Source organism: Gadus macrocephalus, chromosome 5, assembly GCF_031168955.1.
Source record: "Gadus macrocephalus chromosome 5, ASM3116895v1".
NCBI lineage: Eukaryota > Metazoa > Chordata > Actinopteri > Gadiformes > Gadidae > Gadus > Gadus macrocephalus.
This window is the reverse complement of record NC_082386.1, coordinates 11,819,358-11,836,988: the sequence shown is the minus strand read 5'-3', so window position 1 is coordinate 11,836,988 and position 17,631 is coordinate 11,819,358. Positions and strand designations below refer to the sequence as shown.

Genomic DNA, 17,631 nt, shown 5'->3' with positions numbered 1-17,631 from the left:
TCAACAAAAGTCATCACACCCCCAACCCCCCCACCCTCCCCTGTCCCACCTTTCTCCATCTCTCCTCTTCAAGTTGCAACTAATTCCTGGAACCGTGCAGCGAGAGAGACATCCCTTATCTCTTATTAAGACCGTCTCCTCCGCGCTGCTTCCTCTCCCGCTCTCTCCCCCTCCCATTCATACTCGCACACACACACACAGACGCACACACTGCCGCACACTTGCGCTTATGCGTACCCTTACCACGAGACCAAACGAACAGTGGGAAAAATGAGCATGAAAAGAAAGAGGGGAAAAAAAGGGAAAGTCGTCGGCGTGCGAGTGTGTGCATTTTTTTTTTCTCTCTCTCCCCTTCTTGCTCTCACTCCCCATTTTTTTCTGATTTACCGCTCTTTCCTCAGAAAGCGCCATTGTTCCCCTCGCCCAAGTCTCATCAGGCCTTTGTGGCTGACTATCACAGCGGCAGGCAGAGAGCTGGAAATGTATAAATGGTATCATGCCTCGTGATTAATGGCGGTGCTTATGAGTCAGGTCTGATAACGGGCCTGCTCTCTACTCAATTTCAGATACCGTTAATGGAATCTGTCTTCTGCGATTGTAATGTGAGCGCGCCTAATTTGCTATGGAGCTTGAAGCTGTCACCGGCAAGGGATTGTGGGGTCATAAGGGACCTGGCAGCCGCTTGGCCTGCAGCTTGTATCTGCGGTGCTGAATAGAGCAGCTCTCTGCCTGTCAGTTAGCTGATAGGCTGATGAGGAGGACTCTAAGCCACTCCACACAATGGCGGAAAAGGGCCGTACTGCCTGACTTCCCTAATTGTGGAGCCTGTTCGTATTTCGGAGCCGGCGTGCCAGGCACCGGGCTAGCTTTTCTTCTTCTTCTTCTTCTTCCTCTTCTTCCTCTTCCTCTTCCTACAGTCCTTTTCTACTTCTCTGGCCTTTTTCAACTCCCTCCCCCATCCCTTTTCTTGCTCATCCTCCACCCCGCCTCATCCTCACCCCTCTGCACACCCTCTCCCTCCCTCCCTATCATTCCTCTCCCCTCCCTCCTCCTCCACCTCCGCCTCATTTGTGGCCTCACCCGCCTGCCCCTCCTCCTCCCCCCCTCTGTCTCTGGTTTTTTGGTAAGTGGTGGGTCTTAGCGTATGACAGATTATCCCAAGTTTGCTTCAATTACCCGCTAAAGAGACGGAGACGGTACAGGAGAAGAGGATGGGGGAAACTTTTGTGCACATTATATTTAAGAGGCGGAGGATAAAGTGCTATCAGCCGCACGGTGGGTTGGGTGCCGGTCTACTGGAGATCAATGGGCTGCCAGGGAGGGAAATTCTCATTATGGCTGAATTGCCCTAATTCAGTGCGGGTGTTTTTCAAGGTCTTGTCCAATGACCAAACTTGGGTCACAGGAAGATTAAAATTGCTTCTAAAATTGTTCTTATGATGTTTTTTTTTTATATTTTTTTTAAGACATGTCTTAAATGTTTGAAGCAAGGTTTCGTAAACATTTGTGCAATAGTATATGAAAAACCATACTATCATATATGAAAATATGAAAATATGTCAATATAAATAAGGCAGGATATTATATTACACGTCTTAGTAACCATTTGTAATAGGAGGTATTAAACAACAACATAAATGTCTAATAAACATTGATACATTGATTAATTATTCTTAATAAATGGTTGTAGCCCATCTAAACCCTTTATTCGTAAGCCATTAATAACGTAGCTTCTGTGCCATGTGGGGTATTTTTCCATCAGCCCCTTTTCCGTAACTTCCATTGGCTCCCTGTAGTAGCTCGCATCAGATTCAAGATGTTTGTACTGGCCTACAAGGCGGTCAATGGGACTGCCCCTGCCTATCTCGAAGCGTTGGTCAGACCACACACCCCAGCTCGAGCGCTACCTCAGCTGGACACCTGGTACCGCCATCGCTAAGAGTAAGCAAAGGTCGATCATCAAGGTCACAACTCTTCTCTGTTGTGGCACCGCAGTGGTGGAACGAGCTCCCTGCCGGGGTCAGGACCGCAGGGTCGCTCTCCAGCTTCCGCCGAACACTAAAGACTGGCTTGTTCAGAGTTCACCTAAGCTATGCATAGCCCCCTTACCCCCCCCCCCCCCGACCCCTCTTACGCACTTAGTGTATGTTTTACGTCATCAGGGAGAAGACTCTGTGTGCTGCTATGCAAATCTCACCACCTTAAATTATAATTTGTCCCAGCCTCCATTAAGCTGAGGAACAATGTGCAATAGAATAATGTGCAATAAATAGGTTAGCACTTTAGCACATAGCACTTTAGCACATAGCACTTTAGAACTAAGCAATTTAGCACTTGGCACTCTATCAATAAGTTCTAGTGCAATAAACACTTGCACTTTATCCCCATACTGTAGATTTCTATGTTATACAGCAAGGGGCAATTTAAGTCCATGTTCTCGATGTTAAAATGTTGGTTTGTCTGGTTGTGTTTGTGTCTGTGGTTGTGTTTTTTTGTTCTGTTGTACTCTGTGTATGTTAAGAAAGCAATGATGCACTGTGCCCAAGACAAATTTCCCCACTGGGACAATAAAGTTGAACCTTGAACGTCCTGGCATTTAATGTAGGCACTTATTGTATGTTGTACGTCCTGGCTATATTTTTTGTGTACGGGGAATGGGTTACTCTAGCGATGGTGAGTGCTTGGCACTTGGTTTTATGAACATCCTTACTGTACCGACAGCGGTATATTGTTTAACTTTCTTCTGACAAATGAACTTATTGTAAGTTGCTTTGGATAAAAGCGCCCTAAATGTAACTTAAGTGTCCCTTTGGGTCCCTCTCTCCAGGCTGTCCGGTCCGGGTCCCGGGGCACTGCTGGCCGGTGGGGCGTTCGCCGTGACGAGGCTCACCTGGCAGTGGTCCACCGTGGCGGAGGTCTTCAGCCTCAACAACCTGTTTGTAGGCCTGCTCTTCTCCCTGATTGCCTGCTTCTACAATCCGGGCGTTAGGAATCGGTCCTTAGATGCCTCGAAACGTAGGAAGGTAACTAGAAAGACAATATGGAGAAGTACCCAACATGGCACAGAGGTTACGTTATTAATGGCTTGTGAGGAAAAGGTGTAGGTGGGCTCCAACCATTTAGTAAGAATAATTAATGGATCGTATTGTTACAACATTTGTTAAACAATAGCTAACTCTCGGTTAACGTATCATTGTTTTGGTCTGTCTGTACGTTTATTCAGATTGCCCACCTGGGGGCGCTGTGCTGTGGCCTGGGGCTCTGTAACCAGCACACCATGGTGCTGTTTGTGGTGCCCACCGCCCTCTGGGTCCTAGTGCAGCTGCACTCCGACGGGGTAGGTCTAGCTTGTCTGTCCTCCAACTGAAGCCCCATCATGTACCAAATGCAGGGAAGAGTGATGCTATACTGATTTGGGAGTCGGCTTAGCTTAGGAGGTAGTGCGGGTTGACTTGTAACCGGAAGGTTGCTAGTTCCTCGATCGCCGGCTCCTAGCTGAGTGTCTAGGTGTCCCTGAGCAACACCCTAAGTGTTCCCGACGAGCTGGCGGTCGCGGTGCGTGGTTGACCCCGCCTTCGGTGTATAAATGGGTTTGAACCTTTTCAAGTCGCTTTGGATAAAGCGTCTGCTAAATGTAAATTGACAAAACATGTTTGGGTTTTAATCTACTCTTAGGTTATTAATTCCAACTAGGGGTCAAGTTTCCAGTATTGAAGTTATTTTTATTATTTCAGCATCATATTGAAAAAGTGTGAAAGGTATTCCTGTACCATATGTATGTTCTGATCCAAACAATGAACTACAACGATTGTTGCACACATTTTCACTAATAAACGCTCCGTTCACAAAGAGTATGTTAGGACTGCATCGACTAGAATCAATCAATGTGCCTCCCTGCTCGATGTGTATCGACTCTGTCAGGGGCTGTCTCTCCGCCTCCTGGTGACCCTGGGAGTGTGTTTCATCACCGGGCTCGTGCCCTACGTCTACCTGCCCATCTCCTCGAGCCTCAACACGGCCCGCTGGAGCTGGGGAGACCAGACCGACCTCTCAGGCTTCCTCACCCACCTGCTGAGGAGAGAATACGGCACCTTCAGCCTGGTACACACACAGCCACCTGGTGATACACAATGTAGTACTCTGACAGCGGTATCCATGGTGTCTGATTACTGTTCCCTGGTCCCTCTGCGTCTCAGGCTAAGACGGAGAGCTCTGTAACCGTGGCTACGATGCTGAAGTGAGTATTTTCCTCAACAAGCATACACTTTTTTTAAGAAGCCATGTCATAACTTTCCATCTATATTCATGTGTACTGTTTTAAAGCTGGTATAATTTCAGTCGATTCATAGTGCGTATGTTACCCCCCGAACAAATCTGAGCCACCGGAGACCGCTGCTGCAGAACCGCTTTTTTATCAACTTATCATTTTATTTTTTACCCCTGAATCCCCTCAATCGGTCGATCCACTCGTCGGTCTGAATCCGACTCGGCTGCGGCCGAGTTTCAATGCAGCCTAAACATTTTCGAAGACACACAGCTTCGGTAGTGTAGTAGGCTACTTCTTTTCATCACAGGAGTAAAAATGAGGCGGTTTGATCCCAATGAGGAGCGGTCGGAGCTACGGGAAGGGCATGGAGACTGCGGTATCTACCTCAGAAGCAGGGGTTGTGCCTCTGACACGACAGCTTTAGGCGAGAGACAAACCACTTGGTTTTTGGAGAACACCATAATCATCTTCTGGAGCGCTAGTCTCCCCTCCTCTCGCGTTTTTTTTTTTTTTTTTTCCCCTGCTTGTTTAAGATCCCTCTCCATCACAGCATCCCAGAAGTCCCTGTGTTTGGTCCGTCCTGTCTCTCCGGCGGTCCAAGGCCATCGCTCGGGGGGGCGGCTAAAGTGTGACAGACACTGCAATTGTTGCAAATATTTATTTATCTATTTCTTTTTTTTATTACACTATTCTATAACTGCCCCTCCCCCCCCCCCCCCCCCCTCCCCCCCCCCCCCCCCCTCCCCGCATATTCTAGTCAGTTGCCCCAACATCCACCCAGCCACCCACATCTGAACATACACACACATGCCCAAGGACACACACATCGACACACGCAAACAAGGACACACACATCGACACACACACTTCAGCCAGCCTTCTTGTATCCCTATCCCACTGATGGAATTGGGGGGTTGGATGGGGGAGGGGGGGGGGGGGGGGGGGGGGGTGGAATGTGTGCACATCATAAGACCCCCCACTATCAGCACCCCCTCCCCCTCTGCCCGATCACCCGTCCACTCCTGCTGTTTGACGGACAGGCACACCTTCAAGGAGGGTGGGGGGAGGTGGGGGGCAACACTGTCAACATGTCGACAAACCGAAGACGTAAACCCACTCAAGAAGCTGACATCACCACACACAACGTACTCGCACTGGGTGCACGCACACCGAGCTCACATACTCACACTACTCCCACACACCGTGCTCGCATACATACACACACACCGTGCTCACACACATCGTGCTGACATACACACACTGAGCGATACAGAGACTCAATAAGCTGTCAAATGAGATGGGGTATTAAGGAAGAGACAGGGAGCTATCTCCGAGCACTATGCGAGTTCCGTGTGTGTGTGTGTGCGTGTGTGTGTGTGTGTGTGCGTGTGTGTGTGTGTGTGTCTGTGTGTGCCATGTGTGCATGCGCCACTGGTGTCAATCCGGTTAAAATGCAGTGTTCAATCCCAGGGTTTGTTTTGGTAGAGGAATTCACTCACTAACGTCCACAGGTTTCAATCTTTGTTATTGTCTGTATCTGTGTTTTGTATTCATGTGTGTGTCATTTTATCCAGGGCCCAGGTGGACCACTGGTATGCTGACTATCCCTTTCTCTTCTGCCTGGTCTTCTACCCTGCTTTTTACAATGGGTAAGTCTCTCGGCGGGAGCTTGCCTCACACTGTCACTACTCCAGTCCTTCCCTCCACACAAGAAAAAATCTAATCCCCTGCAGTCAAACACACGGAACAAAACCAGTGTCAGACGCTGATCTCGGGAAGAGAATAGAAAAAAAAGAGCCGGTGTCTTTCCGGCTGGCACGCCATCACAACTCTCCGTATTTAAGCGAAGAGAGCGTTTGTTTTAAACAGAATACTTGTCGTGGTGTACAAGCGAATGAGTGGCTCTGTGTGTCCCCGTGTGGCAGCACTGTGGGATCCACCGAGTGCTTACTGCTGGCGTTCTGCTGGGGTCTGGATGGGTCAGGGAGATCCAGGAGAGAAGTCTCCCCTCAGGGCTACGGCCCACCCTCACTCTCCCCCCCCCCTCCCCCCCCCCCTCCTCCCGCCACAAGGGATCACTTTGGTGAAACCTCACAAACACACATGATGAGGAGGGGCAAATCATGGATATCAAAAGGGACAAAGTACAAAGCGTTGTTTTGTAGTTATTTGATATGGGGCGGTGTATAATTTGAGTACTATATCTAAATGAGTATATAAAAGTATGAATGAGAATGAATTGTCTCGATCATAAGTATGAATAATAGAGAAGACAGCCATTTAATTTATTTATTCTGTTACATCAACTTAATTGATGTGGCCCTCAATCACAGTCAGCACCTCAAAGCACCTGAGTCTGCCACAGCAAAAAATGAGTACTGTTTGTTAGCTGGCTTTTATTTTGAAATTGTAGCCATTTGGGATGCAATCGATGTCAGAGTCAGCAAAGGGGTTTATTATGGCTCACGCTGCATTCAGAAATCAGTCACACTCCTCTAAGCTGGCTGGGGTTCCCATTTGATCTCAGGCAGTCAATCAGAGTCCTTTGCAATCTAGAAGTCTTCAAAATGGAAATGCTTCAACTAGATTCCATGCATGTACAAAACAGGTTTATATAGTTGTGTTGTCGCCATTATTTCATTGATCATGATCATAGGAAGCTATTGTCGTCCTGCTCTGTGTGTCCGTGCAGCTGTGCCCAGGTGGCTGGTCTGTTGACTGTGTGTGTTGTCCGTGCAGGTATGGCAAGGTGTCCGGGCTGTTTACCACTATGCTATGCGTCTACATGCTGTTCTTCGCTTGGAGGGCCAATCTGGACATCAGCAAACCCCTGCTGCTGGGTGTGGTAAGCATGGGTGTCTCTCTTATAATGTATGAATGTTTCTCATCTAGAGTTTAGTTCACATTCAGCTCCCCGTGTTTTTCCATTGGGACAAAGGGGCAGCTGGGGTAGACTGGGGCTTGGCAATGCGCTCTATCTAAAGCAGTGTACGGGTGCATTCAGGTGCATGTCCTCAAGGAGCAGGGAGGGGGTTGGCAGACCGGACAATGATCAAAGCAGTAGCATTATTTTAACAAAAAACATGAGGTGTGTGTGTTTGGTCCCTTGCAGGTGGAGCGTTTCTGGCTACAGAGTGACGCTATCGCCGTTGTGCTGGCGGGCCTGGTTCTGGGTGGCCCCAAGGGTGGGTTGATGAAGAGACTAGGCTACCGGGGGCTGTGGAGGACCTCAGGATGGGTGGTCACCGTGGGGGTGCTGGCACACATGGCCCACTCTAACTACAGGTAAGAACCACGGCATGGCGCTCAGGAGGGAGAGCGGGTCGGCTGGTAACCGGAAGGTGGATAGTTGGGTCCCCGGCTCGAGTGTCGACGGGTCCCTGAGCCACACACCTCACCCTAACTGCTCTCAACGAGCTGGCTGTCGCCTTGCATGGTTGACACCGTCGTCTGTGTTTGAATGTGTGCATGAATGGTTGAATGTTAGGCAGTATTGTAAAGCACTGTGAGTGGCCACTGGTTAGAAACGCGTCGTGACCAGAGGAGGAGGGATCCCTTCCCTTATGGCCGCTGATGTGCAGGCTCATGCTGAAACACATCAGTGACTTGAACTCGACTAGCATATGTCGCTCAGGCCAACCTGTCAAGCGCTCACACGCGTTCCTTTCTCTCCCTGCCCTACTTACCAATTGCATCTTAAGTCTCCAGTTAGTCCTGTCCTGCTTCTAACTTTTCATTGCATTCCAAATCGTCTAATTAAATCGAACACGTACCCTTCTCTTCAATGTCAGCGATGCCACTGTATTCAATTCGTGCCCTTACCTTTTGTCAGGCACATCTTTGCAGTTCACTTAAATAACACAGAGAAATAGAAAATAAGAGAGGGTCTGAAAAAACAACCAGAACCTGCCTTTTTTTTTTTCTCATCCCCAAAATCCCCTTTGCAACACTTTTTCCCTGAGTCAACCTGATTTGTTTCCCACCTGAGCTCCACACCGGAGGCCTGAACTCCACCTGTCAGCCACCCCCTCTCCCCCCTCTCCCCCTTCTCCCCGCCCCCCCCCAACACCCCCTACAGTGCCCGCCGTGCTGTCTGGGTGCGCCGTAGATCGGCGCGGTGAGCACATAGACTCCCCCTGCGGAGCTCCATCCGCAGAGCTCCGTCAGGAGAGCGAGCCACCCGGGAAGCGGCAGATTACAGGAGGGTGACGACAGGGGAGGGAGGGGGGCAGGGAGGGAGGCAGGGAGGGAGGCAGGAAGGGAGGGAGGCAGGAAGGGAGGGAGTGCCAGGGCCTGACACCCATCACCTGGCAGCTTTGATCAAGGGGAGAGCGAGCATGGGCCCGGGTTGTCAGTGCCCGTCTTCCCCGTTCTCCACCTCCACCTCCCGACAACAGGGCGGGCGGGCGCTGACAACTTAACCCTGGAACACGACGCACACCCACGCACACACCCAGGCTCCACAGACACAGACACAGACGAGCCCTTCACAGTCAGCCACACGTAGCCCCACCCCCGTCAATAAACCACCCAGGTGATCGGTTGACTCATGCCGTGCGTTTTCCGACTCCTCCCAGGACTTGCGATCAGAGCCGCAACGATGTGGTGGAGAACTTCGGGAGGCAGATCCTGGCCTCCATGCCCCGGAAGGCCATCGTCCTGACCCGGGGAGACCTGCCGGGGAACACCCTGCGGTACCTGCACTACTGCCAGGGCGTGCGGGCCGACGTCACCCTGGTGGACCAGGAGGTCAGCTACGGTGATCCTTTCTACTCTCCTGACTAGAGATTATCCTCAGATAATCCTTAAATTCAGTCAGGTACCGGCAGGTACACAAGTCTATGAGCCGGTCCGATACCACCACATGAGCAGCTCATTTACTACACAGGCACAAGCACGTGCTGTGTTGTGCTGGGGGGGGGGGGGGGGAAGTCGGAATAGGAATCACGTCGTCTCCGACCGACTAAGAACTGTGATAATAGTAGTTACAATGCTAGATGCTGTATCGTTATATACTCGGTATCGGCCGATGCTCAAGTTCAGAAATCGATATCGGGATAAAAAATATGGTATCGGAACATCTCTACTCCAGACCTGGAAGTGCCAAAAAGACTGCATGTTGGAAACACAAACTCATCGTTAGTATCCGTCTGATCAGGACAGTGTAGCACAAAGGGGAAAAATAATAATTTCAGAGGAACTGTTGGCACTTAATTACGTCTTTTAATGTCTTTGAGATGATTGTGGAAGATGGGTTCACTCTTTTGCTTCTGTATGTATAATTTAGTGCATTTAGTGCATTTAGCAGACGCTTTTATCCAAAGCGACTAACAACAAGTACATTTGTCAGAAGAAAGAGAAACAAAATATCGCTGTCGGTATAGTAAGGATGTGCATAGAACCGAGTGCCAAGCGGGGGCTGGGAGGGTAAGGGTGGAGGCTATGCAGAGTCTAGGTGAACGCTGTATCAAAGTGTGCAGGTCCTGTATGAAATCCCTATATATTTGCAGCCTGTTTGTTACTCTGATCTCATATTCTGCCTGGATATTCCTTCTACCCTGTGGGTCTCCACACAGATGATGACGTACCCCTGGTACGTGGCCAAGCTGAGGAGCCACCACCCTGGGGTCCACTTCCCTGGTCGCTGGTGGGACCCGGTGCGCTCGGAGGAGAAAGGAACCTTCAGCCTGGAGCACTTCCTCTCCAACAACACACAGTGAGACACAGAGACGTTAGAGGGATGGAGGGCGGCAGGGAAATGATCCATGGCTCATGATGATGATGTTTAAACTAGGGCCCGACCGATATTGATTTTTGAGTGCCGATGCCGATTATTTTCAGAGAAAAATTACGATTACGATTTAATCGGCCGATAAAAACAAAAAAACAAAAAAACAAAAAAAAACAACAACATATAAAACGTAGTTTTTGATACCTTAAATATACTTTAAACACTTTTGACGAATATGTGAATTGAATGCAGAACCTTTGAGTGTTTTAGAATACATTTACAGTCAAAAATGAGTGTAATGTAAAATAAATAACTAACTCCCAATGTGCTGCGCTCGTGAGCAGTGACTAACACGTGCGTGCTGAGCAGTATGGTCTCACCGTTAGAGTCTACAGTATAACAAATTAACATGGCCTGGGACCTAAAGAAAAACAGGCACAACATGCTCAAACAACGCGTCTTGTGTACATTGGTGAGGTGAGCGCGCAGCTGCCTGAGCGAGCGTGCTTTCATGTTGTACGGTAAAATTCAATCTCCTCTTTTTTACTCCAGCTAAAGTTGTTAGTTAGCAAGGCGAGTATGAACGCAATCTGCAGGATACTAATCGCAATAACATTGATAAAAAAAAAATTATAAATAATAATAATAATAATAATCGGTTGTAATCGGCGTCTTTTTGGCCGATGCCGATTATTTTCAAAAAGGCTATAATCGGCCGATTAAATCGGCAGGCCGATAAATCGGTCGGGCCCTAGTTTAAACAACTGACCGGGTTAGGAGGAAAATATTAACTCCAGTCAAGTGCCTCTGTAACGATGAACTGGTTTCAGTTTAAGAAGAAATAACTACTGCTCACTGCCACCTTATCGTGAGGAACCACTGACTACAGAAAGCTGAGCTGGGGAGCATGTTGGGGCCAAGCCCCACCAGGGGGCAGTATTAACCTGGCCAAGTGCCCCCCAGTTCTCAGAAGAGGCAATGCTGACCTCTTTGGGGTCAGCTAGGGAGAGGGAGGGAGGGAGGGAGGGAGGGACGGACAGACAGACAGACAGACAGACAGACAGACAGACAGACAGACAGACAGACAGACAGACAGACAGACAGACAGACAGACAGACAGACAGACAGACAGACAGACAGACAGACAGACAGACAGACAGACAGACAGACAGACAGACAGACAGACAGACAGACAGACAGACAGACAGAGATAAAAATGGGCATGGGTATGGTACCTCCTGTGGTTTAGACCCCTGTGTGTGTGTGTGTGTGTGTGTGTGTGTGTGTGTGTGTGTGTGTGTGTGTGTGTGTGTGTGTGTGTGTGTGTGTGTGTGTGTGTGTGTGTGTGTGTGTGTGTGTGTGTGCGCCCATGCGCATGCGCAGTAGGCCTGTGCTTGCATGCATCGGCCTGACTGATGGGGACCCCAGCTGGGAGCGGAGCTTCACCCGTTGGCCCCTGGGCGTGTGCGACCACCTTGTCCCAGCCCACACACACTTCCACCCTGAGGACTGGGCTCACCGCACCCGCAACCTCTACCAGTGGAGCCAGCCCCACAACAGGTACCCACATCAGAGAGACACAAACGCGCACGCACACGCACACACAGACTTACTGTGTGATGGACACTGGACATCCAACGTCCAGTGTCCATCACACAGTGATCAGCAGAGAGAGAGACACACACAACCCACACACATAACCACATACGTCGTATACACACATACACACACACACACTCACACACACACAGTGTCCAGCAGACAGAGACACCCACTAGGGCTGTCACTTTTTCCAAAAATGAAATTCGAACGAATTTCGAATGTCCATAATTAATTCGAATACATTCGAATACATTCGACGACCCCCCCCCCCCATAGAACACGACAACAGTCTGGATTTTTTATGTTGCTCTCGTATACCTCACGTATACCTACTGAATTCATAACAGCACAGGATAAAAACACATCTTTGATAACACATTTGTAAACACAACAAGAGGAAGCTCTGACACACAAGTGCGGCTGTCTTTTACACATTAACAATAACTGCTCGGAGCGCGATATGCGGAGCGCATGTCGTCCATGGCACACACAGCCTATATAAACGAACAATCTGTGAGGCCGACCTCCAACACGGCATGCTGCTCTTTTTATTCCTTACGGAAAGAAAATTACAAGTAGTCTCGCAGCTCTCCGTTACCGTTGCAGCTGCTTGTGTCAGCCGTGCTGTATAAGTCCCCAAACAGGCTGCCCATCGCGCCCAGCGCAGCAGCGGACTTTTCTCCCTGTCGTGTGCGATCAGTGTCGGTCTCCGTTTCAGTGAGCTCGTGTGAGAGGCTTTCAGTCACGAGATGTTTCTGTGCAGGGGAAAGGTGGACTAACCGGGAGAAGCGGGGATCCAGGAGGGCCGCTTTATTGAGGAGAAGCCACTCGCCGCTCTCTTCTTTATAGCGCATTTTTACAGTTCGAATGGAGAATTACACTTCGAATTCGAACTTTTCACCCCACCTTCGAACGAATATTCGAACTTCGAATAAAAAGTGACAGCCCTAACACCCACACACATCCACCAGTGGTCTCACAGTGGCTCCACCAGTGGCTCCAGATCGTCCCTCGGTCCTCAATACAGCTGTGCTCCCCTTTCTTGATTTAATATATATATATATATTTAAGATATTTATTTATTTTTAATTTAACCAAAGCGAGACATTAGGCCCTCAGCCATTTCAAGTGAGAGCGAGTGAGGAAGATAATGAGTTCCTCATTGCGTTTTTGTCAATAAGTGTGTCAAAAGTGGAATTAGTCAAAGCTGCGCGTTCTGCCCGCAGCCCGCCGCTCGTATAGGGGCGGCTGTTCTGAGCACTGTGATGTTACTCCGCCCTCTCGCTAGGCCGTACACAGCCAAAACAGTATTTCTGAAGAAGAGGTCAATGATTGATTGGTGATGCAACAGAATAAGGTGAGGGGTGGGATAGAGATAGTAAATAGACAGCATTTATCTAGTGCTTTTCTAACCAGTAGTCAATCAAAGCGCTTTACAATATTTCCTACAATCCACCCATTCATATTCATACACCAACAGCGGTGTGAACTATTCGAGGCGACAGACAGTTTTGTTAGGGTTAGGGCTCTTGCTTATGGACACCTCGACACTCAGCGAGGAGGAGCCTGGGATCGAACTAGCAACCTTCCTGTTACCAGCTATACCTCTTGAGACACATGCCGTTCAGTAATCAGTCAGGTTCAAGTCGATAATTAACCTCTTAGGAGGTTAAAGCTTACAGATAGACTACTGACTGTGTTTGTGATTTGAATCGACGTTGGTAGCTCGAGTTAGAACACTTTCTTACCGTATTGGCAAATTACACATTATTTCGTTAACAACTGCAGAACCAAGCAAAGCATCCTGCGTTCGCTTCAAAGTGGAGATGAAAGAAAGTACCCAATAGAAAAGCAATAAAGGTTTATGCAGCTTACCTTTTCTTGTATCTATGTATTTACAATTGCCAGTGCAAGTTTATTTTCTGATATTTTATTACGGTTTTGCATATTTGTAGTAATGTACCTGTTGAACAACTAAATGGTTGCCAAAGTAACAAAAAGAAAATCGGTGGTACTTTTTCTTCAAAGTATTTTATATATCTTATTTGAATTTCTTGTGTTTTCCTTGACAGTTTCCATCCCGGTTCCTGGGAGCATGTTGCTAACGAAGAGATGTGGCAGGCCAGGTGAGGAATACCTTCTAATCCTCCTATGATGTACAATAAAGACTATAGATACTAGATATACACTAAAGACTTTAGAGCCAAGATATACAATATAGACTATAGATACTAGATATGAAATATAGACTATAGATACTAGATATGCAAGATGTTCTTATAGATACCCGTAAATGTAGAGATCTAATAGATACCAGTAGATCTCCAATATAGACTAATATATAAAAGTAGATGTACAGTATCTAGTAGACAACATCGAATAGATACCTGTAAATGAACAATATATAATAGAGACCAGTAGATCTCCTATATAGACTATTATACAACGGGGGGCCTGATTCCAGCGATCTGATTGGTTCCTAACTGTTGTATAATGAGCGTATACATAACTGCTATGACGCCCCATCATTTTGTGAAAGTATCACTCCGCGCCTTGAAGTGGAAAGTGTCAAAGAATACAACCGTATTTTTACTAGTGTGTGTGTGTGTGTGAAGTCATTTTGCCATAATTTTAACAGTTGTATAAAAGCAATAGCACAGTTCACTGAAGTCTAAAATCGGCGAGTGAACTGCTCCATAGGATAAATTGCCGGCGAACCGCTCTATCGGAGGGACGCTAAAGTGTGTTGCATAGCGACCGTCGATGCATAGCGGCAGCCAGGAGGGACTACTTTTTGGTAGTCTTTAATAAAACGGCTACTTTGACTTTCTTGGTTTCTTTTTAAATGTAGTGTGTCTATGACTTTCGTTTCGCCATAACAGTAACCGTTGTATAAAAGCAATAGATCACTTCAGTCAGTGGCATGTGCTCATTATACCACTGTGAAGGGGGTCGCCGGCCCTCCGCTGCGCGTCGGGGCCGGACAACGCCCCTTAACAGTGGTATAATGAGCACATACCACAGCCTGGCGTGATCTATTGCTTAAATATATACTAGTAGATCTCCTATATAGATAAATAGAGACCACTAGATCTCCTATATAGATAAATAGAGACCACTAGATCTCCTATGTAGACTAACAGATACCAGGGGAGGTACAGTCTCCAGTAGATCTCCTATGTAGACTAACAGATACCAGTGGAGGTACAGTACCTAGTAGAGCCCAGTAGATCTCCTATATAGACTAACAGATACCAGTGGAGGTACAGTCTCCAGTAGATCTCCTATATAGACTCATACAGGCTGGCCTATCCTCTCTGCGCCGTGCTCAGCCTCAGGAGGCTGCCAGAGCCGCACGGCGTGCCAGGACATCTCCATAAATCAGCCGTGTGTGCGAGAGCATCTGCATGTGCGTCCCCGCCGAGCGGGGGGGCATCTACATAAGTCAGTGTCCCGGAGAGCGCCGCGGCTCGTCCATGCCGCACTTAGCCCCCTCGCGCGCCTTGGCTTTGTTTCAGGATGAAGACGGCTTTCTTCCTCTACGACCTCGCAGAGGGCATGGAGGGCGACGGGAAGGCACGCCTCTATCAGCTGTCCTACACCGTGAGTCTACACCGCCGGACACGGGGGGTCACCCCGGCCAACCACACAGGGTCAGAGTTAGTCAGGTTGGGGGGGGGGGGGGGGTGTTGTCCGGTTGAAGTGTACATCGGTGTCTACACCGGGGATGTGTTGCTGAGGTTGATATAAATATTGAAACATTCAGAAACCATTTGGCTGTGTTCCCGCCGCGCATATTTCTTCAAAACAAACGTGTGTGTGTGTGTGTGTGTGTGTGTGTGTGTGTGTGTGTGTGTGTGTGTGTGTGTGTGTGTGTGTGTGTGTGTGTGTGTGTGTGTGTGTGTGTGTGTGTGTGTGTGTGTGTGTGTGTGTCACGGGGAGTAGCTCTACAAGGAGATTGTGGAGGCCTACCCAGTGTACCCCCCCAACTGGGACAGGAACATGGCCCTGGCCTGCGAGAGGCTGCTCCGCTCGGGCCCCCAGGGGCCCGGTGTGGCCGAGCGCCTGCTGTCCTGCGGCATCAAGCACTTCTCCCTGTACCTGACCAAGGAGCGGCAGGAGCCCCAGGCCCCGGCCATACGCTCGGCCATCGCTCAGCTGCTCCAGGAGCGGGAGCGGCTCCGGCAGAACCTGGTGCAGGGCCCCTGAACCGGCCCCCCGTCGGGCCCCTCTAACGTAGCCCGCCCCCGGGGTGGAAGCGGAGAGAGGGGGCTCCTGGGAGCCAGCTGGAGGTCTGATCTGACTACTTTGTTGAAAAAAACAATGATTGATTTCTTGATTACGTGAGATTCTTTGCACTGGGTTGAATGGGACTTGTGAGTTTGGGACTGGCACCTTACGGGGGCCGCCTGGGACCGTGGGACGAGACGACACAGTGAGGCTACGGCCACAACGTGGTTTAGAAGCCGAGCAGACACGGTGGACGTGATTGGACTTTGGTGGACTGGATGTTTCCCGTCTGACCCGCCGGGTCCTCCCGGGACAGGCCTGGACTTTGGGAAAACCCAGTTGACCCCAATCAAATCACTCCCGCCTCACTCGGCTGCATCTTCACAGCCTGTGTTTTTCCCTCCACTCTGACCAGCGTTTATGTGATGATTATTCAGCCTTTGCCTGCTGCTAATGTGAGAAAAAAAAGAGCTGGGCTGGGATTGAGGGGAAAACCCAATTCCAAGCGCCAAAACGGGGATTAGTGCTGCTGTTTAATCTGGGACAGACTGGTGCCGTTGCTCACTGGCGTTTTCTACTGTGTCCCCTTTCTTCCCCTGCCTGCCCAGCCCTCCCTCTTCCCTCCGTCCATCCATCACTCTATCTTAGATGGTCCTTTTATACGTTTCGAAACCGAATGGATTCCCTCCCCTCTTCTCCACTAACAGCACAGCGATAATCCTTTGCGGATTTAAACAGAACAGCGGAAGCTACAATGACGTGGATGTGCGTTTTTTTCGTGCGAGCGTCCTCACACACACGTTCACGTACGCACATGCACACAGCTCAACAAACAGAACCTCGTTCTAGGGTAGTGGCCTCACACGTGGAGGGGCAGACTGAACCAGACCGGACGCCAAGCATCCCCAGGGAGGCAGAGACGGGCCCAGAGACCCAGGTGATGTACCGCAGAGAGCCGCCCAGCACAGGGAGGCTTCAGTCGCACACTGTCTGGGAGTGTGGCTGTCCTTACTGAGGACCGCATCCTCCTGCTGTTTAAGCCTATAGGATCTCTAGGATAGGATTATAACCTTGGGAGGATCTCTGCGTCTTTGAGGTGAAGTAGGTCTTTAGCCTCGACGAGAAGGGGGCTGAGAAGGTCAAGTACCGCACATTCTGACCTGCTGTCTTGCTATTTTACTAAAGTGTTAAACTCGCCGTTTTAATCAATTGTTTTAAGTCTGTTTACCTCCTTAAGCATCTTTAGCGGGAGCTAATGGGGGCGGGAATGGGGTGCCGTTTTTATCTGAATGCTCTCATGGTCTGAGTCTGATTGCTTACCTTGCACAGAATACTGTGAGGAATCACAACACATGAAGGTGGTGGCTTACTGTATTAGTCAATTAAATCAGAAATTCAGATCTCTGGTGTTTGTCTTCTTTCTCTCCCCTTCACATTGTCCTTTTCCCTGTCCATCATCGTCTGCCCTATATTTAACTTTACTTTTTGCCCTCTTCTTGGTCGCCCCCCCTCCCGTCGCCCCCATCTCTCTCTCTCTTTCTCTCACCCCATTTTCCCTCCCTCTCAGCCCCTCCATTCTTCTCTCCCCCCGTGTGTGTCTCCGAGAGAGAGTCAGTTGCCCACCCCTAAACCGACAGTGCTGCCGAGGATTGGGGGAACGCGTGGAATCGCCGTGACCAGGGATGCAGGCAGGGAGCCACGGCAACGCTGGAATGTGGGGGCGTGTGGGGAGATAAGGGAGAGTCAGGCCCAGCCATGGAGAGGGAGGGAGGGGGTGGGGTTGGGTTAGGGGGGGGGGGGG

General features: G+C 49.4%; 1 protein-coding gene across 2 annotated transcripts in view; it reads left to right on the top strand.

Moving 5' to 3' along the window:
- tmem260 (transmembrane protein 260) overlaps positions 1 to 17,228 on the top strand; it is a 32,215-nt gene extending 14,987 nt beyond the window's left edge. The window contains exons 4-16 of one of the 2 annotated variants that reach the window (XM_060052332.1): positions 2,828 to 3,023; positions 3,224 to 3,337; positions 3,922 to 4,101; positions 4,197 to 4,237; positions 5,842 to 5,916; positions 7,007 to 7,112; positions 7,380 to 7,552; positions 8,845 to 9,016; positions 9,844 to 9,983; positions 11,385 to 11,558; positions 13,673 to 13,726; positions 15,119 to 15,203; positions 15,546 to 17,228. In XM_060052332.1, coding sequence (XP_059908315.1) covers positions 2,828 to 3,023; positions 3,224 to 3,337; positions 3,922 to 4,101; positions 4,197 to 4,237; positions 5,842 to 5,916; positions 7,007 to 7,112; positions 7,380 to 7,552; positions 8,845 to 9,016; positions 9,844 to 9,983; positions 11,385 to 11,558; positions 13,673 to 13,726; positions 15,119 to 15,203; positions 15,546 to 15,809 — 1,774 coding nt within the window. In that variant the 3' untranslated portion in view covers positions 15,810 to 17,228. Of the gene's footprint in view, positions 1 to 2,827; positions 3,024 to 3,223; positions 3,338 to 3,921; positions 4,102 to 4,196; positions 4,238 to 5,841; positions 5,917 to 7,006; positions 7,113 to 7,379; positions 7,553 to 8,844; positions 9,017 to 9,843; positions 9,984 to 11,381; positions 11,559 to 13,672; positions 13,727 to 15,118; positions 15,204 to 15,545 lie in introns of both variants that reach the window. The other variant, XM_060052330.1, reaches the window with a different exon arrangement.
- The last annotated feature ends 403 nt before the right edge of the window (positions 17,229 to 17,631 follow it).